Source organism: Haliotis rubra, unplaced genomic scaffold (assembly GCF_003918875.1).
Source record: "Haliotis rubra isolate DU_JTF1 unplaced genomic scaffold, ASM391887v1 Scf301, whole genome shotgun sequence".
Lineage (NCBI taxonomy): Eukaryota > Metazoa > Mollusca > Gastropoda > Lepetellida > Haliotidae > Haliotis > Haliotis rubra.
In genome coordinates, this window is record NW_025766971.1 from 549,506 (window position 1) to 574,250 (window position 24,745).

General features: G+C 38.6%; 1 protein-coding gene and 1 long non-coding RNA gene across 2 annotated transcripts in view; one reads left to right on the forward strand and one right to left on the reverse strand.

Moving 5' to 3' along the window:
* Nucleotides 1-24,745, forward strand: part of LOC124282722 (tetraspanin-15-like) — a 68,576-nt gene that overhangs the window by 31,588 nt on the left and 12,243 nt on the right. Inside the window, exon 2 of the mRNA XM_046718743.1 lies at nucleotides 23,032-23,232. Coding sequence (XP_046574699.1) covers nucleotides 23,032-23,232 — 201 coding nt within the window. The remainder of the gene's footprint in view (nucleotides 1-23,031; nucleotides 23,233-24,745) is intronic.
* Nucleotides 1,490-23,907, reverse strand: LOC124282723. The gene is made up of 4 exons (XR_006900229.1): nucleotides 23,896-23,907; nucleotides 19,903-20,028; nucleotides 14,343-14,347; nucleotides 1,490-1,502 (listed from the first exon to the last, which is right to left on the reverse strand). It is a non-coding gene; the product is annotated as an uncharacterized LOC124282723 (long non-coding RNA).

The window sequence follows — 24,745 nt, forward strand, 5'->3', positions numbered from 1 at the left end:
CTGTTATGAAGTTGAAATACAGGAAATATGTGATAATATTGTCAACTAAATTTCAGGAATAAGAAGGCTGCATTTTACTGCAGACAATTAGGCTCGTAATGAAATATGTATGATTTAGAGATGTTGGCAGTTATGGAAATAGCTCACATGTAAGGAATACATCTTGAGGCATAAAATAAAATAAACATTTGAACGTTTCCTATGGTGTCGCCATCATTTTCCCTGGGCCCACAAAGTAAAGATGGCTGATCCAGGCTCTTCAAATACAAGATCATCCAGCAGCCATTTGACCACTAAATATTGGCTCAGCAAGATAAATAGTTTACAATGTTAATAAGCCACAGCCTCCAACAATCGAGCCAATTTCCTAACGAGCATATTTGCTGTGGATAATAGGATCATAGCTCGTTAATTTTGGGCCGAGTGTAACACTCCGCCTTGTCAGACATGGGAGTCATATGACAGTGTAAAAAAGAAATTGAAGTTGTGGTGAATGAGTACAGTATTATTGTAGTTGTCAACTTGACATTTTGTGGCACAGACTGAGACAGGCCACGCCAATATTTTCATGTTCCTACAATTCTGCCACTTTGCAAACATGTGTAGCTGAATGTACCATTATTTTATATTTTTTTTTTTTTTTTGTATTTTAATCATTTTGTTTGTTTTTTAGTCTGTTTCATGAGAGTTTTCTTGAAGTCGTATCATTTACAATCACAAACATTAAAACTTCACTAATTGATCGGTAGGAACAGATCATTGAGAGAAGTAGAAATTCAGGATTCCAAGTCCTACTGCACCTACAACTATCATTTAACCTTGAAAATTATAATGATGTAATATCATGTCTGTGTTCATGAATCTTGTACAAGCTGATCTCATCAAATATAAAGAACTGATAGCAATGTGGCCACATATTTCAGCTTGTGTATAGTGAAAGTTAGCACTGTTGTCATGGTGATGTACAGTGTACGTCAATGTAAGTCTGGATGGGTTTGCTTCAAATGATGGAGCCTGGACCACACTTTGGAATATCACATGTTACTTGAGCAAGAAAATTATACCTTTGTATTATTGATATTTTGGTGCAGACAAATTTATTAGTAGCCTTCTGTCTTGTGTGATTATCAACATATACTCATGAAAACGAGACCCAAGAAGGTCCGGGTTAGAATATCTTCTGTAACCCATGCTTGTCGTAGGAGGCGACTTACGGGATCGGGTGGTCAGGCTCGCTGACTTGGTTGACACATCGGTTCGGTTCCCAATCAATGGTCATGCTGTTGATCACTGTATTGTCTGGTCCAGACTCGATTATTTACAGACTGCCGCCATGTAGCTGGAATATTGCGGAATGTGGCGTAAAACTAAACTCACTCACTCACTCATGGAAACGTATAAGGGAAGACCTGAAAGTACAAGTGTTCCTTTATTCTTTTTAAAGTTTCTTCACAAGGTATTATAGCACTGTGAGTGAAATTCTGGAAATAAACAAAGGAACACTTGTACTTTCATGTGTTCCCTTATTCGTTCCCATATGTATATTTCAAGCTTATGTTTAAATAGATATCACCATATCGAAGGTTATGAGATCAGAATTCAAATATATTCCTAAAACAATCAACATAGGGATCAAAGGTGGCTCAGGGGTGCCATCATTTCAGTTTGTCCAGTTCCTTATCTATACAAGGGTTACCTTTTGGGTTCAAATCCCAATGGATTTTAACTAGGGCTTAAAAATAATGTTGTGGTTCCGATTACCCGATCGACCCTTGAATTCTGGTGCTGACCCTATTTTTTTTTAAGCGGATGAATCAAAATAAGCTTTCAGATACCACTTTTACCCGACACCGACGGACTTAGGTCATTCTAATAGAGAAAGTCGACATGATGGTCGCATGCTTGATTGGATAAATAATTGCACATTGATAAATGTGTTATTAGTTTGTACTTTACTTCTAAAAAAATGCTATTAAAAACTACCTACTGTAAATTTTAAAGAGGGATAATCGAAACCACTACTCTCTTTTTTTTATTTGGCCTAGGTTTCTAAACATCCCTGGGGCTCAGAGTGATGTTGTTTGATTTGATTAAAATCAGGATTCATGGGTCATGTGACCTACTTGTAGCACACTACATTGACATGCAGCTATTTAGAGGTTGAGTCATGGCACTGGACACTAAATCTGTCTATGGATTTCTTGGTTTGGACCAAACTGTAGTGACTGAATGTTAGAATCGGAGACTGACAGTCTCATCTGTATTCAGATCAGACTCGAAACATTTTGATTCTTGAATTTGGACAATAGGGGTTGGAAGTCTTCAGCATCACTTGCTTGTGATCTACTGGAATCTGGAGGTCTGTTTCACTGACTTCAATCATGCATTTCACCACCTCAGCTGTAAAATGGGTACCCGTGAGGATGTGAGTGTTTAGTTCATTGAGCCTATCAGGCAGCATGGCTGTATGATCCCCAGGGAGTTGAAAAAGTATCAGAAAGTATGATAGTGTCCTGTGACCGGGGATAATAATGTATGTAGTGCCGTGAGCAGGCAATGTGCCTGAATATGAGCGCCATATAAGCGGACTATTCCTATTACTACTACCTCCCAGTTACACAAATCAGTGCTCATGTTGTCAGTCACTTGATTGTTCAGATTATTTGCAGACTGTGGCTGGAATATTGTGAGTGAGTGAGTTTGCTTTTACGCCGCTTTTAGCAATATTCCAGCAATATCACGGCGTGGGACACCAGAAATGGGCTTCGCACATTGTACCCATGTGGGAAATCGAACCCGGGTCTTCTGCGTGACGAGCGAACGCTTTAACCACAAGGCTACCCCACCGCCCCTGGAATATTTTGAGCAGTGGTGAATCAGCAAACAACACCAGACATCTATCACCTGCCTCACTATAGATTTTCCTCCCCATTGAACAGAAAACTGCTCAAAATGATGTTAAACTCGAACTACTCACTCTCTCACAGAATGATAGATACATAAACATGTCTGAGGGTGGGCGGGATTCGTAAAGTTAACACATTAGCTCCAGACTTGTGCTCACAGAGTCTAGGCTCGGCATGTAGAGCACATAGCCTGACTTGAAGAACCCCTTCAGATGTAACACAGCCTACATTGCCTCCCCCTGCTGACACCCTTCACTGTAAATAGGACCGAGGAAGTGTGGGAGGGATATGCATGTAACTGATTAGGTCACGACTGGTTTACATTTCGTGTTTCTCCTCACCCTACTGGGTGTATTTTTACTGGGAATTCACATTTGAGAAAGTTTATTTTATATTCTTACCGAACTCTACCTCCCTGCCATGACATAGTTGTTGATGAGGGTGAACTATTCAAATAGTTGCGATATGACAGATGTGGCTGCAAGAAGTGTTCAGAACAATACAGATCAGTTTTATGTCTGAATTAGTTTATGTGTACATGTAAATGATTAAATCAGCAATGTTACTTTGAGCAATTTGAGAAGTTGAGAAGTCCTTTTCTTAGGCCAGGAAATGGCTGACTTTGTGTGTTGGCGATTCGGTGCCTGACTCTGATTGAGTGTCGGTTCGTATCCTAGTACAAAAGTACAAGAATCTGTACTTAACTGAGAAAAGGTAATCCCAAATTTAACATGTGTTATAGACTAGCAACTAGTCTCTGAAATGAACATATTTTACAGAAAAAAGCTCATAGTAAAAAAACAAAAAACACAATAAAGCCATGAGACTTCCTTGGAAATGTAGATTTGCCACATTTTCTAGACTTGTGTGGGCTTTCTTGGATATATTTGCTTCAGGGTCTGTACGACAGACTACATGTGTTACAGAAAAGATAAGTATACTTTTCTTTTGAGAGTAATACCATGTGTGACCATTTCACTTGCGAATCGTAAATATCTGTGCTTGTCTTCAAGAATTCCAATCTAAAAATGTATTTATGAAACATTGATTAAAATATTTTTATCTCTATTTTGAAAATGTCTTTGGAAGACACATGACCTGAAACAGAAGTGGGACAACTGAAAGGTCTATTATGTTCTGCCATATCAGGGCTCGATTTAAGAGATGTTATCCTACTTGCACCAGGTGCAACCTAAGATAAAAACCTCATTGCACCAGCCAAATTCCAGTTACAACAGTAGTGTGTTAAAACGTCAGAGGTTTCGGTGCACATAAACATATATCCCTGATGTAGTACCCATGAAACCATAGAAACAGAGACACAGCTGATCCTGTTTACAAGAGCTGACATAGCAGAGACGTGTCTATAAATAGCAATGTTTCAGTGCCATAACTATTCAAAGTTTAGAAGAAAAATGAGCTGACATATTTATGCTTATAATGATAGATTTATTGTTTTCTCAAAAATTGACTTGCACCTGGTGCAAGTTAGACTAATAACTAGGTTGCACTTTGTAATATTGGGTTGCACCGGTGCAAGTAACAAAACACTAAATCGAGCCCTGCATATTCTCACATCTTTCTGCAATGTGATGCCTTCTGAACTTTGGTTAGTAATGTTAAAAGGAGAAGCAACAAAAAGTTACTCTCAGATGTTTGATTTTCAGAGACAATTACAAATATAAACATGTATAATTATCCCTATCATGGCTTCTGTTTATGGAGACTTGTGAAGGAGGAGATAGGGACAGGAGAGGTGTGGGGAAGGGCAGGTCACTCTCGAGGCACAATAATATTGACTTCCACTATGAATAGATAAGCTTGGGGCATTTAATTATACAATTATTTAGGAAGCTTCGGGGCAGTGTATATATGCTCAACTCAGTAAATAGAAGAAAGCAAATTATCAGTATATTACTCTGCAATAAAGATCACTCTCTCCCAAAATACACATCATATGAGCGAAATATTCTCAAGCACGACGTAAAACCCAATTTCACCTCACCTCTCCCGAAATGGGGAAAGACAGGCTGTGTTTCTTTACTCAGGCTAAATTCTTTGCATATGGAAACATATTCATTATGTTTTAATGTCATAAATGCCAAATGGAATGTGTTCACTAGAATATTAATTAGCATCTTTGCAGAAGGACTAGAGACTGAATTATCACCAGACTTTCTAGTACATGTGCTCATGTAATACCAATTATTATTTGTATCACCATAGTAACAACAAAGTGCTTTGTAGGAATATAGTGTAGGGTAAATTCTCTACATCCAGACAAATGGTTGTAAAACATAAGAATTTCATGATGACCAAAATCATTCTCAAAATGAGGTGATTTGAGGTGAAATAGGTTTTAATGTTGCATTTAAGATTTTTGACCTTATTTAGTTACCTCAGCAGCTTGTGGGTGTTGCTGCCTGTGTAAGTAAAATATTATGTGGGGGGTTGCTGCCTGTCTAAGTTAAATATTATGTGGTTTTATATTGTTAGACCGTCACGCTGCAGTTTAACATAGATACCCCACAAAGACACTGACTAACTTATTCCTGTCCTTCTAGTCCAGGCTAGCTATTCTCGAAAAGGTTCGTAGCCTACGTTCATTAAGGCTACAAACGTTTTGAGAATAAGGGTCCTGGTTTTATTCCCCAAATGCAAAATGCCAATCAGGGTAACATTAATGTCCATCTTTTAACATCTTTTTGTTTGACTTTTTAATCGATTCACTGACCTTTGGGGTGGTGAGGTAGCCCAGTGGTTAAAGCATTTGCTCGTCACGCCTTAGGCCTGGGTTCGACTCCCCACATGGGTACAATGTGTGAAGCCCATTTCTGGTGTCCCCACTGTGATATTGCTGGAATATTGCTAATAGTAATAGCGGCTTAAAACCCAAATCACTCACTCACTCTACTAACCTTCGTCTCTGTGGCGAGCGGTGGGGTAGCCTAATGGTTAAAGCGTTGGCTCGTCATGCCGGGCGACCCGGTTAAATCCCCACATGGGCACAATGTGTGAAGCCCATTTCTGTGTCACTGATGTTGCTGGAATATTGCTAAAAGCGGCGTAAAACCAAACTCAGTCAGTCAGTCAGTCAGTCAGTCGTCTCTGTGGCCAAGACGCTATCCAATAGATCATTGAGGCAGCTTTAAACTCTCTCTCACTGAGACAATTGTTGGGTTTTTCCAAAGTGGCCTGCATCAATTCAGGCTTTCCTCCCACATTAATCTGACATGCCACTAGATTTCTGTAAAAAAACGGTGAAAAACTAAACTCAGCTGGCTCACTCCCTGTTGTTGCTGTGACTTAATACAATCCACAGGAAGTGAGAATCAATGAAAGTGTTGACCTCCAGTTCCTGTCTGTACAATTACAAAAACAACAGAAACAGGAAACACAGCCAAGACCATATTTTGATTTCCATCCTAGCCACTGAGGCGTTATCAGTCTCTGTAGTTAATGTGGCACACTGACATTTGACTACCACACTGTGATAGCAGTGGTTGCTGTAGTCCTGAAGGCTTTCCGTGACAACTGGAGCATAGCAATCAATTCATTTGTTTCTCTTGATGACACAGAACTCATGAGGCATGTGTGTCATAGCATTTGTTTATAGTTGGTGTATGCGACCCCCAAATCAAATTAGAAGAAAACAAGCATGTCTTTTTACAGTATGTATTTTGTCTGACTGTTTTGCAGTTAGGTATAATGAGTGAGTGAGTTTAGTTTCACGACGCACTCAGCAATATTCCAACTATATGGCGGCGGTCTATAAATAATCGAGTCTGGACCAGACAATCTGGTGATCCACAGCATGGATCTACGCAATTGGAATACGATGACAAATGTCAACCAAGTCAGCGAGCCTGTCCACCTGATCCTGTTAGTCACCACTTACGACAAGCATGGGTTACTGAAGACCAATTCTAACGAAACAAACTATTTCAATGTTAAGTTTTCATTCATTGAAGGCAGTGCTTATCTGGCAGTTCTTGCCACCACATTGAAAGCCAAACATTTTGTGAACCAACTATTAAATACAAACGACCTAACCTAATAACAGTGCCGGGTTTGGCTGCTGGGTTTTCTTAAAGCAGTTTTCAAATGGAACCAGCTGTGATGCTATATTTAAGACTGATCTATGGTATGACTCTGATGTGTTAAGCAAGGTTTGGGATGAGCATGAAGATCAGGGGTCCTGGTCGTAACTCTTATGTTCAAGGAGGTCCCTAGAATTAAAAGAACATGGGCCCCAGACCCCAATTTTGATCTAGTGCAAATTTTAGAAGTCTGTACACAAACATGACAGGCAATGTCTTCGGTGACTTGTCCTAAATTGAGCATGAACAATACCCGTGAACATCCTGGTTAGAATTGGTTAGAAATACCAGCGCCTTGAGCACGCACTAGTTGCCTGGATATGTGCGCTATATAAATATCCTATAACAATAATAATAATAATTGGTCTTCAGGAACCCATGCTTGTCGTAAGAGGCTACTAACGGGATCGGAAGGTCAGACTTGCTGACTTGGTTGATACATGTCATTGTATCCCAATTGCATTGATCAATGCTCATGATGTTGATCACTGGATTGTCTGGTCCAGACACAAATATTTGCAGACCGCCGCCATATAGCTGAAATATTGCTGAGATGCAGCATTAAACAGCAAACAAACCAAAACCCAACTCTGAGGGAGATATCGATGCTGAACAAACCAACTTCTAAATGCACAAAGTCAGGAAGAGGATGGTGACATCAGCTTCCACATAACTATCTGAATGCTAATAGCCCCTGTCTTGTTTTCAGTTCATATTATGTGTTGAAATTTACCAACTTATAGCTGTCAGAGCATGCTAGATTTGTCTAAAAATTTATAATTGGATTTTATTCAAAAAGTGATTTTCCTGATCAGAAGTTTGAGAACCACATATATTAGATACGTTGATAGGATAATGGTTTGAACACACATCTCGGTATATTCTGTAAATGGCATTATTCATGTTGAGTGAATCATGCAAACTTTAGAAATATCCCACTGATATAGATGAGAAATGCTTGATTTTATCCATAACCTCCACAAATCTTTTACACAATGCAGATATTTCTTTCAAAGGTGAGGAAAGAAAATTTGACGCTTGATGTTTCCAAGGTTTGAAGCATTTACTGTCTGTTTCCTAACAACGAAAGCTAATTTCCTCTGAGGTGACTTAACACGTTTCGTATCCAACATCATGCCGCCATTGACATAAATCTTTTGGAAGATAATCTAGAATAAATGGAAATATCTCTTTAACTTCCACCATCAAGATAAAACGAAATGGAGGAGAACACGAAGAAAGTATTTTGAAAAATGGTTAATTTGCCTCAGTAGCACAATTTTCAGCTTGCCTTGGACGTATCATAACAAGCAGACAGAAATCAATATTCCATTGTCATGATGACATGGAGTGAGGGAAAAAGTCGGAGGAAGCATGCTGGAATTTTAGTTGCATGAGATCGTGAAGAAAATTGAAGTGTAAATAGAATTTGTTTTTTGTTGTGAACCTTGCTGTAAAGAATTAAGAAGCTGGTATTTGTTTGAGAGGACTGTGCTAACATGATGGTGACATTGTTATTGTTCTTTTGTTGATACCGAGGGAGCCAAAACGTGAAGTTCAACAGGATCCTTGGTAACGATCATTTGGGAAAATTCTGTGGAAAATTTTTGTGCTGACTTCATTGACTGCCTGTAATTAGAATTTGTATTTAGATTCTTGAATTGTCAGTACTGGTGCTTGTTTAGATTTTTGTTCATTCAAAGTGGTCAACATCTAATCAAGGTGGATAACATCTACGGTCTGCCTATTCACTCTCTCTCCCAATCACTCGCTCTTAGTTCACTCAAGTCACTCACTAACTCTTACTAATTCTTTCACTTTGTTTACCCTTCTCAATTTACTCACTAACTCACCTGACCAACCAACCAACTCACTCACTCACCTAGACTTATGCTAAGTCTCTGAATGTATATAAGTTCAATAGTAACAAACAAGCCTATTTAAATTGAAAGGGAGATGCAGGGAGACCAGAGATTCAGAGCCTGAGAAAATCTAGACTTGCTTCATTAAGGGCTTAAACATTGCAGGCAGGGCTAGGCAGTAGGGAAAATAATGTGGTTCAGGGACTGTGAGACAGACTATCACTCACCCAACCAACCAACTAACTCACTCGCTCACTTTTCCTTTCCCCATCAACTCACTTGCCCACTCCTCAGTGTGCCTGCCTGAGGGCCCTTGACTGTTCAGGTTCGATCTCCCAGTATTAAGTTGTACTGTCCGCTAATCTAGACTTGCCTCTTTAAAGGACAGAACTATCATGCATCCATTGGCTTAGTATTCAGGACAGCCTAGGAGCAAGGCTAGGGGTGCAATAGACTAACGCTTAGTTCTTGAATATCTAATTTTAACAAACAAACCCATATATATTAGACAGGAGCCCCAGGGAGACCAGAGATCCTGAACCTGAGGAAATCTAGACTTGCTTTATTTAGGGCTTTAGCATTGCAGAGATACTCTAGGCACTAGGGAAAATAATATGGTTCAGGGACTGTGAGACAGGCTAGGGGTGCAGCTTCTAATGGTTGTGGGTACTGATGATATTCTAGCAGTTCAGTTTTTCTATTTCTGACACTCACCACCAGGGACATTGGCAGTTTTCAAAGTGCTTCATGACAATAAGATGTTCTGACCCCATGGAATTTGGCCTACCCCTGTGTCAAGTGATATTTCATGACTCCTGACACTCAAATGTATTTCTGTGATTATAGCTCCTGGTTAAATGTCGCCACATATGACTTAAACTGTGACAGTAATGCTCACCCACTGATGCTGATCTGTCCGCCACTGATGAGGGAGAGTTGTTAGGAAAATGTTACGGGTCATCACATGTCCATTATACATTACCGCTGACAGGATTTGATAGTTTGAAATGTTCAACTAGACAGCAGGGATATTGTAGTTTAATTTGTTTCCTTTTGAAGATCGTATCCTTTATTGTAAGGCTGGATTCAAAGAAGGAATATTTCCTTTGAGCTGATTATGCTGTTTGTTTTCTGACACTTTGTCAGTCACATGCTTGTCTTTATTGAACTTAGGTTGGTAGGTTTGGTGTTTAACACCGCTCTCATCAATATTCCAGCTATATGGCAGCGGTCTGTAAATACTTGAGTCTGGACCAGACAATCCAGTGATCAACAGCTCGAGTGTTGATCTACAAAATTGAGATACAATGACGTGTCGACCAAGTCAGCGAGCCTGACCACCTAATCCCGTTAATCGCCTCTAGCAACAAGCATGGGTTACTGAAGACCAATTCTAACCCAGATCATGACAGGTTGAAGAAGTAAGGAGGTAGCATTTCTGTGACTTTGTTCAATAATGCAATTGGTAATATTGATATTAATAAGGGTGTACTGTGAGTTATCTAATCTGGACCAAACAGTCCAATGATTGACAATTTTATCGACAATTCATGCTGTTGATATGCCACTAGACTAACAACTAGTCTCTGAAATGAACATATTTTACTGAAAAAAGTTCATAGTAAAAAAAAATATATATAATGAAAAGGAGCCCTGAGACTTTCTTCATTTTCAGAAGCTGAGGAAATATAGACTTGCCACATTTTCTAGACTTGTGTGGGCTTTCTTGGATATATTTGCTTCAGGGTCTGTACGAGAGACTAATATGCCACCAACCAAGACACTTAGCCTACCGTCACCCACAGCAGTAAATCCCCAGTTATGATAAGGTTGCTAGGGGACCAGTTATCACTGTTTCTGAATTTGATCATATCAAAGAACCCTGCTTCACTATCAATTAAGCCTGTGCCGTAATGTCCCCCTGTTGTCAAGATATTGTGTCTCCCTATGTTATGAGAAATTCCCAGGAGCCATTCGCTACCTATCTTAGTTTTGAAAGTGACACCACTATCTCCATTTCTTTGTATCAGTGGGGCGGTAGGGTAGCCTAGTGGTTAAAGCATTCGCTGGTCATGCCGAAGACCCGGGTTCCATTCCCCACATGGGTACAATGTGTGAAGCCCATTTCTGGTGTCCCCTGCCGTGATGTTGCTGGAATATTGCTAAAAGCGGCGTAAATCCAAACTCAGTCAGTCAGTTGTATCAGTGGGGCGTTAGGGTAGCCTAGTGGTTAAAGCATTCGCTGGTCATGCCAAAGACCCGGGTTCCATTCCCCACATGGGTACAATGTGTGAAGCCCATTTCTGGTGATGTTGCTGCAATATTGCTAAAGCAGCATAAACCTAAAATCTCACTCACTCACTCTTTGAATCAGTAATTTAGGAGGGTTTTTTTCTAATGTTTTTAATTTCAATCCCATTTTAAAGTGACATCCTGTTCAAATCAGTCTGAAATTGAATTCAGGAAAGTGAACGTGTCCATCATGTACAGCGGGGGAAATCAGAAATGGGTTTCACACATTGTGAATCAAACCCAGGCCTTTGGAGTGACGAGCAAATGCTTTAACCACTAGGCTACCCCATGTCTCTTTCTCACTCAGAAACCAACAATAACTCTATGATATATAAGCTTCAAATCCATTTTTGCCCTTGATCTGATAAACAGGAAGCTGCATTTGATGCCATTTACAAATAATGTGTACCAGAGAAAACATAATAGCCCTTGTTAAAAGGCTGGCTTCATTCATGTAGCCTGTAACATCAGCTCATCCGCAATCCCAGCACCTGAAATAGCTTTCACAGCTCGACATCAGGTCAGGTGACAGGTATTAGCGGCAACTAAGGCCATCGACACTATCGGCACTATCGGAACACGCTCCTAACGCTCCTGATTGTAAAATTGTCATCGTATTGTGAAATGCCATTATGTGTTACACATGTTGAATGTTGAACAAAAATTTGAAAGGTAAAACTATATTTAATCCTACTTCATGAAATATTCATTTAAGTTGTGATGTCATCCTGACAGTTTGTCATTTGAGTAATTTTGAGCATCATGTATTTGTGATAAAAAGCAAATTACTTTTGTATTATGTAATCATATCTGGATATGATGACAGTAGATCGTTCGCTTTATTTTTAATTTAGATAGAGACTTTATGATCTAAAAATAACTTTATTTTGACTTTATTTAGAAAAATGTCATTCTTTACTAACTTTGAAATATGCCAAAACATTTTTTCAAAATTTCTCTCGGCAGTGTTTTCAGTTGATAATTCTAACAAGAATTAGCTACTTACTCATTAAACATGTTAAACTTGACATGAATTCGAGAAGACTGAAGTTTCAGAGTGAAAGGTGAAATTGTAAACTGGCTTGTCAATGGAAAATTCTCACACGTACTAGAAACACCCAGACAGACGCATGTGTGCAGCAAGCCTTCACTTCTGTAACATACACGCAAGGCCACATGTAAACATTTCAAACTTGCCCTTTAAAGTTTCTTTCAAAGTTGTTGAAGTTAATAAAGAATCTTGTCCTTTGGTATACTTTGAAGATTGGATGTAGGTATTCAAACTTGTTTAATTGTTTGACTCTAAACAAAACGCCCCCTTCTAGCCACAGTATCAAGGTGCTGGAAAAACACTTGAAGTTGGAAGTAGTTGTACTTCAAGTAGTATAAAGTTAAAGGCAAACTGATAGCTATGTCCAAATCCTCACCATACTGTGGTCAGTTTGGTCATGACGCCCTAGACTACCAACTTGAGGGTCAAAGAGTGTCTCCAAGGTCAAGCTCCTTTGTAAACGAAGACTTGTTGATTTTTACGACATGTTCCGCCAGCCTGTTGGCAGAGCCTTGAGTCCTGTCAACAGCAGGACATTTCTCAAGCCGATTCAAAGCGGTGATCGTGGTTGGAACACAGTGTGGTAATGGCAAACAGGAAATCTTTTTTGCATCTCTGTCGTGATTTCAAACCTATTATTTACAATTTGTTGAACATGTGTTGTTTTTCACGGCATGTCTGTGATGAAGAAAATTAGAAGGTTATATATACTACACAACTTATGTTAGGGATGCTGAAATAGTTGACAAAAACTGAATGAGCTCAAGTATTACTATTAGTTGAAATAGCCACCTTTGTAGTGTAGGAAATTGAGCATTATCCTGGCGAGAGGGAGGTCAGTGGTTCGATGCCAAGGATATATTATACCAAAAGATGTTGAAAGATGGTGCTTGTTGTTACCTTGCCTCGTGTCCCTCATTACTGGGATGGAACAAGATGTGAGTGCTTCTGATACTGCAGCAATGTATCTCAGTGGGCTAGAACTGTTATACCAACATTAGTTCAGATTAGTCACTAGTGCAGCAGCCCATAGTCTGTCCCAACCTGGAGTTGTGTGAGTGAGTGAATGAGGGAGAGAGTGAGTGAGTGAGTTTTAATATCAGTAACCCAGAGTGATGCAGTTCTGTAAATCTTACCACTTTGGTGAAATGGAATTTCGAAAACATTGATCTTCATCAAAAGTTGAATAGTATAGATGTGCAGCTGTTTTCATTGTGCATGTTTGTGTTGGATAAGAATGGGTTTTACAGGCCATTATGTGAATTTCTTCCTTTGTTCCATTTTGTGACACTGGGTTGATTAGCTGAGACTTCATGTTGACTTGTTGAGAGTTTGAGCAGATTATGGTTTTAAGAAGTGGGTATTAGCTCCCTTTATAAAAGGTTTGGGCAATCAATGGATTATACAGTTTGGCAAGTTTATTTAATGGTTTCTGTGATTTGAATATGGTGTGTCAGTGTTAAATATTTGCACTGTTGCAAGGTATCCTTGAATGCATTTGTCAGATTATAGGGTTTAGGATCTTGACACTGTCATCTCCTAAATGGAGAACATAAAAAAGTATTAACCTCAAACCATCATTCGCTAGTATAATTTTAAAGCAGGTCTTTGGGGTGATATGGGAGATTGAGAACTTGAGGAAATGTAGACTTGCTTCGATTAGGGCTTTAGCACTGCAGAGAGAGCTTGACGGTGAAGGAAACTAATGGGGTTCAGGGACTGTGAGATAGATTAACTGCTAGGCAAAGAGAAATGTTTGCAGACTCAGATTGTAGACTAGTAAAAGACACAGATTATAGTAAATACGGTTTCCTTCCATATTCTCCATTGAGGCTGGGACACCAGCACGATTATCAGAAAAGTGTTCCCGAAAGGGACTGTTGCAGTACACGCTTTGGAAGTTTGTTCAAATGAACACGTGTAACTGTCTAGCTGTCGTACCTTTATATTGACAAAAGATACATATTTGCTCAAGTTCGTATTGTGGATTGAACTAACCCCCAGAATTAGAAAATATTTTCTTACACTAACAACAATAGTGATATAAATGGTAAAATAATAAAATAAAATAAAATAAAATAAAATAAAATAATGGTATGATAAAACAAACTTTGGAATTGTAAAATTAAACCTGGACTTCCTCTTATGGTTTTAATTGTGTTTTAGAACAGTGAGAGAACTATCAACTGTAAAGATGTATCATGGATTTATTGGCAGACTGACTGTTATTGAACATAAGCAGCAAACATAGATTGTAGAAAAAGGTATTCAATAATCTGAAGGTCAAAATGGGATCAGGGAATCATGCCATTTGCAGCAAGTATTTATATTTGCTTGGCCACACGAGGACAGCTGAACAGAATACATACATCAGACACCAGACAGACTGATGTGAATAATACAGTGTGAGTCAAGCCATTACCTGTCTGATAGGCCTTAGTTCAGTGGAAGAACAATGGCTCCATGTTCATCTCAAATGGAGGGTTATGTCTTTTTGATTGGGTAGTACCTTGCCCCATCGTCTACAGCAGCAGGCTCCATGTCTTACTACTGACATGATTTACCAATGCATCGCAATGTCCTGATGATGCATGTAATAGGGCTGCAACGAATACACTATGAGGCGAATGTGATATGTTTTCTGAACGTGTAGTGACGAATACCAATATTTATTAATGGATAATTTAACATATGTTTTATTTGGGATTACACTTTCTTAGTAAAGTACATATTCTAGTACTTAAATTGTTGGGCTGAGTCCCATCTGGGATTCGAACCCAAACCCCCAGAATTAGGCCAGTGTTCACGAATAGCGTCTGACCTTCTGACAAATCCGGCAGATTCGCCAACGGTCCGATAGAAGTCTAAAACCCGCCGGCCCCAGTGTCTGACTTATATTTCACAATGACTTTGACTGAAGTTGTTATATGTGACATGTGACACTTGTTTGCTGTTTATAATCTTATGTTTCTTAATAATTTCAATGCCAATTATAAGAAATGTTCAATCTGAAATGTGTGTTTAATTTCATTCTATGGGTCCTGTGAATTTTCAATGGGTCAGACAGACATCTGAAACTTGCAGGACCCAATTTCCTGTTACCTTGAAACACCATTCGTGAACACTGTTAGGCACCTAATCGCCAGCACACAGTCAGCCGTCTAACCCGCTCAGCCACTGCGACTTCCACAAAAATGGAAGTCGAACAACTGGTAGTCAAGACTGTAGACTTAGTGTATACCTCTGATAAGTGTAAATTGGCAAGTCTCCCACGGCCGAAAGCTATGGTTAGACTTTACTACAAAAGTGTAGTCCCAAATATAACATAGGTTACATTTGACCACTTTCTAAATGACATTGTGTAATCAATGGATACTTTGTTTAATATCAAGCAGTTAAAATAGCAAACATGCCATGTAATACTTTAAGTTGAAATATTGAAATGATATTGTCTTTAAAAAAAATAACAATGCTGCTTACATGAAACTTGAATTGACTTCATGAAGGAATACGGATCACAGAATACGCGTGTGAATCTAAACAGAACTAGCAATTATGCACCCACCCTTGTAATCTTTTTGGCCTATATCAAATGAAAAGTAGTATTTAGGATACATTGCACTGTTAAAACACTGATTGGTAACTTCATTGAATTAATTCAGGGCTGGCATGGGTGGCCTAGTCCTTCGAGGCACTGCAATTAGCTGTGCAGAGTTGCCTCCCTTTTGGCATGCAAGAAACGTTAGATTGTGAATTAGGATCCTTGTTTCTAGATTTGTCAGCTCTGTTCTCAAAGATTTTTAAAAATTTGTAAACGTAAGAGAACTACATCATTTTGGGCTTTCATCCCACATTAAGTGAGTGAGTGAGTTTAGCTTAGTTTACGCCATACTCAGCAATATTCCAGCTATATGGCGGCTGTCTGTAAATCGAGTCTGGACCAGACAATCCAGTGATCAACAGCATGAGCATCGATCTACGCAATTGGAAACCGATGACGTGTCAACCAAGCTAGCGAGCCTGACCGCTCTTACGACAAGCATGGGTTGTAACTGAAGGGTACATTCTAACCCGGACCTTCACGGGTCACATTAAGCTGACTTGATATAACTTGCATTAGTACTGCTAAATGTGATATGAACTCAACTGTTCTCAAACCTGCAACCTTTCACCATGCTTTAAAAACAGAAAAAGAAACAAGGTTTGATTTCAAAATATGCTTTTGTTGTAAACATCTGTTTTATATGTGAAGAAATATACTTGGAGGAATTTTGGGTTCTTTCTTAAGCTAATCAGCTTCATTTTATGTTTCACTGAAGGGAATCTTTGAGAAAACAATGCTGACATTTTATGATTAAATACTTGAGATGTAATGTGAAAAGTTGAACATGGCTATGATCAGAGTGATTACTTTCTTGATGCATGCAGAAGGCTGGAATTGTTCACTGGACAATTTCCAAGATTTGAAGGCAGGAATTTTCTTGATTAAACATTTTATCCCTTGAATGACATTGTCAAAATATTAGCAAGTGGAAACTTGCTTAATACCTGGTTGTCAGAGGCTTCTCTATGCTGATTTATGAGAGCCTTTACATGTCAGATTTATAAAAGATTTTGATGATGTTATCCTCATACAGATTCCAGTTATGAACTGATCCCAAGCAATTTGTGTTGGACGTCAAGTCCACTTATTGGATCAAAATCTTTCTTTCCATTATCATAATCACTGACAAATACAGACATTTATGGAAAATAAATCAGAATAGAATAGAATGCATGAATCAGTTTCAGTACAGAATTGATCCCCATCAACCTCGTCGTCAAGGCCAATTATTGGATCAGATTCTTTGTTTTCTTTGATATCATGCACCTTGTCACTATGGATCATTTCTCAGTATATCAACCACTGGTTTTCTTGTACAGTCACTGGTGAAGTGATTAAGCATTTGCTCATCGTGCGGAAGACCTGGGTTGGATTCCCCAATGTGTGAAGGCCATTTCTGGGACATTTACTCACCACAAAGGGGCGGAGGGGTAGTCTAGTGGTTAAAGTGTAATTCCTTACATGGGTACAATGTGTGAAGCCCATTTCTGGTGTCCCCTGCCGTGATATTGCTGGAATATAGCTAAAAGTGATGTAACACACTCACTCACTCACTCACTCACTCACTCACTCACTCACTCACTCACTCACTCACTCACTCACTCACTCACTCACTCACTCACTCACTCACTCACTCACTCACTCACACTCACTCACTCACTCACTCACTCACTCACTGTATTACAGAGACAAGAACTGATACCAGGTTGTCATAACCCTGTCCACAATCACCACATTTATCATGAATCATTGACAAGTACAGGCTCTATGAATGTTGTATTTTGTGCAAATCGCAAAAATTAATCAAAATAGAATAAAACGCATCAATCAATTTCACGTCACCATCGTCGTCTTTGTGCGAGACTCATTGATTGTGACTTCAGTCAGCCCGTCACCAAAAGCTGAATGGACAATCCAAGTGGGAATATTTCTATCTTCCGCCTCCCTCATGCCTGTCAGAACAGATTAAGACTAGATTCAGTCCTCTGGTCCTAACATATGGAATATTTGGCGCATTAATTTAAATCTCCAATTCAAAATAATCCCAGACTAATACAATGGGGTCCGATTTAGTCAGTGTCTGGAACTTTCATACCATTTTCATTTCAAACAAGCCTTAAACAATATGACATGTAGTTTTGACACAATGCGGGTGCAGGGTGACCTAGAATATTCTGTATAATTCACAAAGAGATGTTTATGTGCATAATACATGTTAGATATCAAAGTGTTTAGTGTCCCAATAGACTAACAGGGTTTGTGCTTTTGCTGTCAACATTCCCTGAATGACTTGAAAAATATTTGCAAATGGTATGGAAATGAATGCACAATGGTTTTAGAAATAATTCCCAGAATATATTTGTCAAGTCTGTAAAATGGAAAGTCATGAAAACAGTGTACATTTCCTGTTAAGCTTATTTGAGACTCTCCTTGAGTGAATTTTCATTTGCTTATATTTTCCATTATGTTGATTTACAATGTATATGATACTCGACGTAGGGAAAAGCTACCATTCATTGATGTGGTTCTCTGAATGTAAAAATGTATTCAAAACAGATTCCCTCTCCATTGATGCCTACCTGTTTTGTTTTTGTTTGGTTGTTATTTAACACTGCACTCAGCAATATTCCAGCTAAATGAACCAGACAATCCAGTGATCAACATCATGAGCATCAATCTACACAATTTGGATACGATTTGGAGTTAAGAGCAATGAAAAATGACATGTGGAGATAATGACCACGTCATTAATTATGTGCAAATATTTAGCATTTAAGAAAAAAAATGTACAATTTTAAAGCTTGTTTATTATTTATTTGACCTGTTTCATGTCCGTGTACAAGTATGATATGATATGCAAAACAACCACTTTCATTGATACTTTCAGCATTTACAGATTACTGTCTACTTGATAGAGTAAGTGAAATAGAAACAATTTATTTATATTTAAAAATAAATAAATTATGCTTGCATCTTAGGAAACACAATGTGGAATGTGGACTGGTCAGCTGGCAGAGGATCACTGGTCAGTTTATTGATCAGTGACCAGTCCTACAGATCTCTATGACTTCATCCCTCAAGGCTTAAGCTAATATAATGAGTTGTTAGGGACATATGACCAGACTTGCTTCAGCATCATCAACTTCGTAAAGGTCACATTGTGGGGAAATGTATTCCTAGTTTGTATCCAGGCACAGCTGAACAAGAAATTGTGGTATTTATTTTTAATTTACAAAGGGTCTAATTTAATTTTTAAAAAGAGATTTGGTGATTTCCTTTCCCCAAATAACACTAAACACTTTCAAACTTTTCTGGAATGGTACACATAAAAAAGAATATCATGTACTGAGTGTCATGGCAACAGGTAATATTTTCCATGATGGTGATATGCTATTGATTGTATGTATAATTAACGAATTGTGAGACATGTTGGACAATCAAGCACCACATATGCTTTGTTGATGTTGACCCATGGTTTTTTAGTAATATTTTGTTTTGGGTGTGGGGTATGCAAGTGGTTAAAGCGTTCACTCGTCACACCGAAGACCCGGGTTTGATTCCCTACATGGGTACTATGTGTGAAGCCCATTTCTGTGTCCCCACTGTGATGTTGCTGGAATATTGCTAACAGCGGCGTAAAACCATACTCACTCAGTAACATACTCATGCATGTGTGTAACCGAAATGGAAACTTACGATCACATGGATCATTGGGGGCACCTTCACTCAATCAGCTTTAACCCTGTGATAAAACTGGACACAGAAGTATTAAACCTTCTCATTTGTGATTTTATTCGCGACCATCAATATTTAGCCATATTAACCAGTGTATACGAGAAGTCTTGTCTAAACTTGTCATGAAGAAGGACTTCCTGTTGATGTTTTACCTGTGTTATATATTGATTATTCCACTCAGCTTACCTGTAAAAACGTTTCAATCAATCATCAGACAATTGTCAGATTTCTTTAATGAGCAAATATTACTGCAAAGACTTGTCTTACCATTATATTGGAATACTGCAAATCATAAATATTGCAGTACTGTTTCTGTGTTCTGGTATTTTGGGTAAAACATACTGAGAGAAACAAATAAGTGTTCCTTTAATATTTACCAGTTTTCATCACCAGCTTTGAATAGCTCTGTGGGAGGAAATCTGAGAATAATTAAAGGAACATTGCCATGAAGTGGTGTCCTATGTTTGTTTCCCTGTATCTGACCAGTTTATTTTAGTTTTGTTTTTTGTTTAAAGTGACATGTTCAGAGGCCCAGATAAGCTGCGTATCCAGGTAAAATACGCATAGAAAATTTCCAATTATGCATTGAAAAATAATTGTTGCGTACCTATTACGAATTTAAAATGTTAGATAGATGTTTAAAACAAATGCGTACGGAATATATTTATAAAAATCGCTTGCGTAATGAAAAAGACATGGATTGCTATCAAGTTGTACTGTTAGTATAGGACTAGTGTTGTACCGTCAGTATAGGATGAGGGATTTTTTATGAAATCATTTCCATTATATTTAAGTTGGTTTTGATTAGGTATGACATAAGGCAGAACATACCTGCTAAGTAAACTTACTCAATGACATAATACTTAGGTGAGTAAAATGACTGAAATACGCACATATTTGAAAGCAGTGGTTAACGGAAATGAAATACCCACTCAACATTCATAATACCCACTCCAAAAAAACACAGTGGGTACAGTACCCACATGAGCTAAATCTTATCTGGAGCTCTACATGTTTACTGGAATTCATTCACAAATAAGGTTTTCCTTCCAAACTTTTTGACAGACGCAGAAACAGAATTGAGTTTTTCTCTCGTAGCTGTGGTGATCAAGTAAACTTGTTCAATATTTAGTGTATGGAAATTAGGATTAGGATGCAAAATAAGTATAAATCATCCTCTAACACTTTAGCTCCCAAAATATCTCAATACATATACCTGTATTGCAAGATTGTTGCTGATTCTTGTACTTTATTCTGGTCAAAGGTTACAGGTTACTTGTCTGGAAACTTAGGGAAGAGTCTTCAGGTACAAGAGTCATGCTCTCTCCTGGAGGCTGACATATTGGTCTTTACCAAAAATTTGGAATACATACAAATATGGAAATGCGATGCGAAATGCGACATGCGAAACGAAAAAGGATTTAAGATGAAAATTCAATAGCACTTATAGAAAAGGGGAATATCATTCAGTAGAATAATTGTTTTGCCAAGACAAAGCCTTAGTAACCACAAGGCTGGATTTAGGGAACTTGAATTAGGTTGCACCACTGACAAGTTGATAAGAGCGGCACCAAAAAATATAGGTTATACCCTGGTTCAACAACTGTATCAAAGTTGAAAGAAGGATGCATGACCCAGCATAAATATTATATAAAGTGTCTGCGGATTAATTGTTTCCTGATTTTACGTTAATTAAAGATGTCTTGCTGTAAAACATAATAGCAACATTACACATTGAACATATTCTTGAATAACCCACAGTTTGCTGACGTTAAACGCATGAAAGCGCGTAAATAAGTAAAATCTCTGATGACTCTTTTGTTATTTTACATACATTAAACATGTATTACTGTAAAACATTGAACAATGAGCGCATGGTTTTGAACAACCAGGTTTTGTTACCTTAAGCCCAGGAAAGTATGACAAATGACACATAACACAGGGATTATTGATGGAGTGTGGTAATTAACGCTTAGGTGTATTTAAAAATGTGTTGGGTCAGACATATTTTTTTATGCATTTGCATGTTGGCACAAATATGGCTTTTGAATACTAGGTTCAGGGGTGGAAATAACCCATTGCCCGACGTCCGAGTCCAGTGTTTTTTCTGTCGGGCAAGCAAATTTGTATATCACACTGTACCGGTGTCCAGTTGACTTTCCAATGTTAATTATGTTGTTTATTTAAAAAATCACAAGAAAATGGCCGGTATAGTGGAAAATTTATCAGGGCAAGTGATTTTACATGTGCCATTGTACCGGAGTACACTAGCAATTTTAAAGTTATTTCCACCCCTGAGGTTGCACTGGTGCAATCTTTAAGTGGCTAAATCATGCCCTGAACTACATGGGTGTACTAGTTGCTGTTGGTACTTTGTGTCATCACAATGATTTCTACAGGAATTGTCCATGCAATATCAGGATCATGAAATCCCTGATTGACTATGCAGGAGGTGTTTCTGAGAAGCTGTGATTGTTGGGCAGATGTTATTTGTGTCCTTCAATGCCTGCTTGAGCTACATCAATAACTGATGGTTATGAATTATACAGCGAGCTGTCTGTGTGATCCTGTTTTGCGTTGATCACGTGACAGAGGGCTGACCGGTGTTGTTGATGAAACAGACAACATCATGGCTGGGTTGCCGGGGTTTCCAGGGAAGAATAAAGAGGTTCACCCATCTTTGCCCCATGGGAATTCAAAGTGACCTGTGAAGATCTGGGTTAGAATTGGTCTTCAGCAACCTATGTTTGTTGTAATAGGTGACGAATGTTGTCAGGTGGTCAGGCTCGCTGTAGTTGCTCACTGTCAACATATCCCAATTGCTTAGATTGATGCTCATGATCACTGGATCGTCCAGTCCAGACTCAGTAATGTACAGACAGCTGCCATGTGGCTGGAATATACTTGATTGTGGCAGTAAACAGCAACAAAAGAAAAATGTATAAATTAAATTAAATCATTCAAAGTGATTACAATTAGGAGATAAATGTTTGTCTACAGATGTGGGGATTTTATTGCGTGTTCAATGTTTGTAAAGTTTATATGGAACTGATGACATTAGCCAAAGGTTTAAAATGATAAAATTTCCAGTCTGTCATTTGCTGGAATGAGATAACAGCAGGAGACAATAGATGACATGACGTCACGTGATAAATGAACTCACCTGGTTAGCAGAATAGGAAGGGGGGGGGGGGGGGGGGGGGATTAAAATAGAATTTTATTGGATAAATATTGATCCAGCTTAATGCTTAGTTTATGTGTTATAACATGGTTTTTTTAAATTGAGAAAGAAATATAATCTTCAAGAAAGGTACTCATGTACTGTGACAAGTCTAGGATATTTCATGATTATTTGGAAATGGTACTGAAAATTTACAATCACTAGTTTTTGAAGTCTTGAAACGATCCTACTTCCATTTGTTTCCAGCAAGTTCACTGAATATCTTGTTGCAGTTTTTATAGCCATGTTTTTCTTCCACAGCTCCTGGGGCCGGTGATATTTGGCATCTTGCTGTGGTTTCGACTGGACTTCTGGTCCAATGAGTACCTGGAGGTGGACCAGGAGCTGTACCGCTACCTCATCCTTCTCTACATCTTCATCGTCGTTGGAGGCCTCATCGTCGGCTTCGCCATCCTTGGAATTGTAGCTGCAGTGCGAGCCATCAAATGGGCCATTGTGGTTGTGAGTATTACTTATGGCCTTATCTGGACAGGGAATACTGACCTGAACTAGGGTAAAAACAGTGTTGCATGGGACATTTTTCAATTGTTCATTAGCCTCGCCATGACGTCTTGGGCCAATATGACCGCCTCTGTGGTGTAGTGGTTAGAGCGTCCGCCCGGAGAGCGGAAGGTCGCGGGTTCGATCCCCAACCGCGTCATACCAAAAGACGTTAAAATATGGTACTTGTTAGTCCCTGCCTGGCACTCGGCATTAATGGGTACAACAAGGACTGGTCGGCTTGGAGTCAGTATAATGTGTCTGAGTGGGGTTTCATGACTGTCTAAGAGTGTAACAAACAAGCCCATTTATATTGAAAAGGGGAGACCAGAGATATTCATGCTTCACTGCGGCATGGTATCTCAGTGAGCTGGCACTATGAAACCAGCTTAAGTCTGGGCTAGTACAAGCAGCCGCACTTACACATACACACACATGCACATCGTCATATGAGCGAAATATTCTCAAGCACGACATTAAACCCAATTTCACCTCACCTCACCTTGGGCCAATAGCAAGAGGTCTGTACAATAGCATGGTGTCATGGGACAATTGCATGACATCATTGCACTTACAGAAGGGCATTGTCAAAATGCTGTTTCTTATGAGAATTTAGTGTTTGACATTTTTAGTGTATTTTTATCAATGTGAAAATCTGCAGCTGCCTGGTTAGTCATGTTGATGAGAAAAGTCTGTTACACAGTATGAATAGCCTTTATACTTTATATATAGTTCTTCAGCACTGAGTCAGTGTGCACATGGGATGTATTATAGCATTGAGTTAATGACCAAGTGGATATACAGTGTATTTATAGCATTGAGTTATGACCAAGTGGGATATACAGTGTATTTATAGCATTGAGTTATGACCAAGTGGATATACAGTGTATTTATAGCATTGAGTTAATGACCAAGTGGATATACAGTGTATTTATAGCATTGAGTTAATGACCAAGTGGGATATACAGTGTATTTATAGCATTGAGTTATGACCAAGTGGATATACAGTGTATTTATAGCATTGAGTTATGACCAAGTGGGATATACAGTGTATTTATAGCATTGAGTTATGACCAAGTGGGATATACAGTGTATTTATAGCATTGAGTTATGACCAAGCCGGGATATACAGTGTATTTATAGCATTGAGTTATGACCAAGTGGGATATACAGTGTATTTATAGCATTGAGTTATGACCAAGTGGGATATACAGTGTATTTATAGCATTGAGTTATGACCAAGTGGGATATACAGTGTATTTATAGCATTGAGTTATGACCAAGTGGGATATACAGTGTATTTATAGCATTGAGTTATGACCAAGTGGGATATACAGTGTATTTATAGCATTGAGTTATGACCAAGTGGGATATACAGTGTATTTATAGCATTGAGTTATGACCATGTGGGATATACAGTGTATTTATAGCATTGAGTTATGACCATGTGGGATATACAGTGTATTTATAGCAT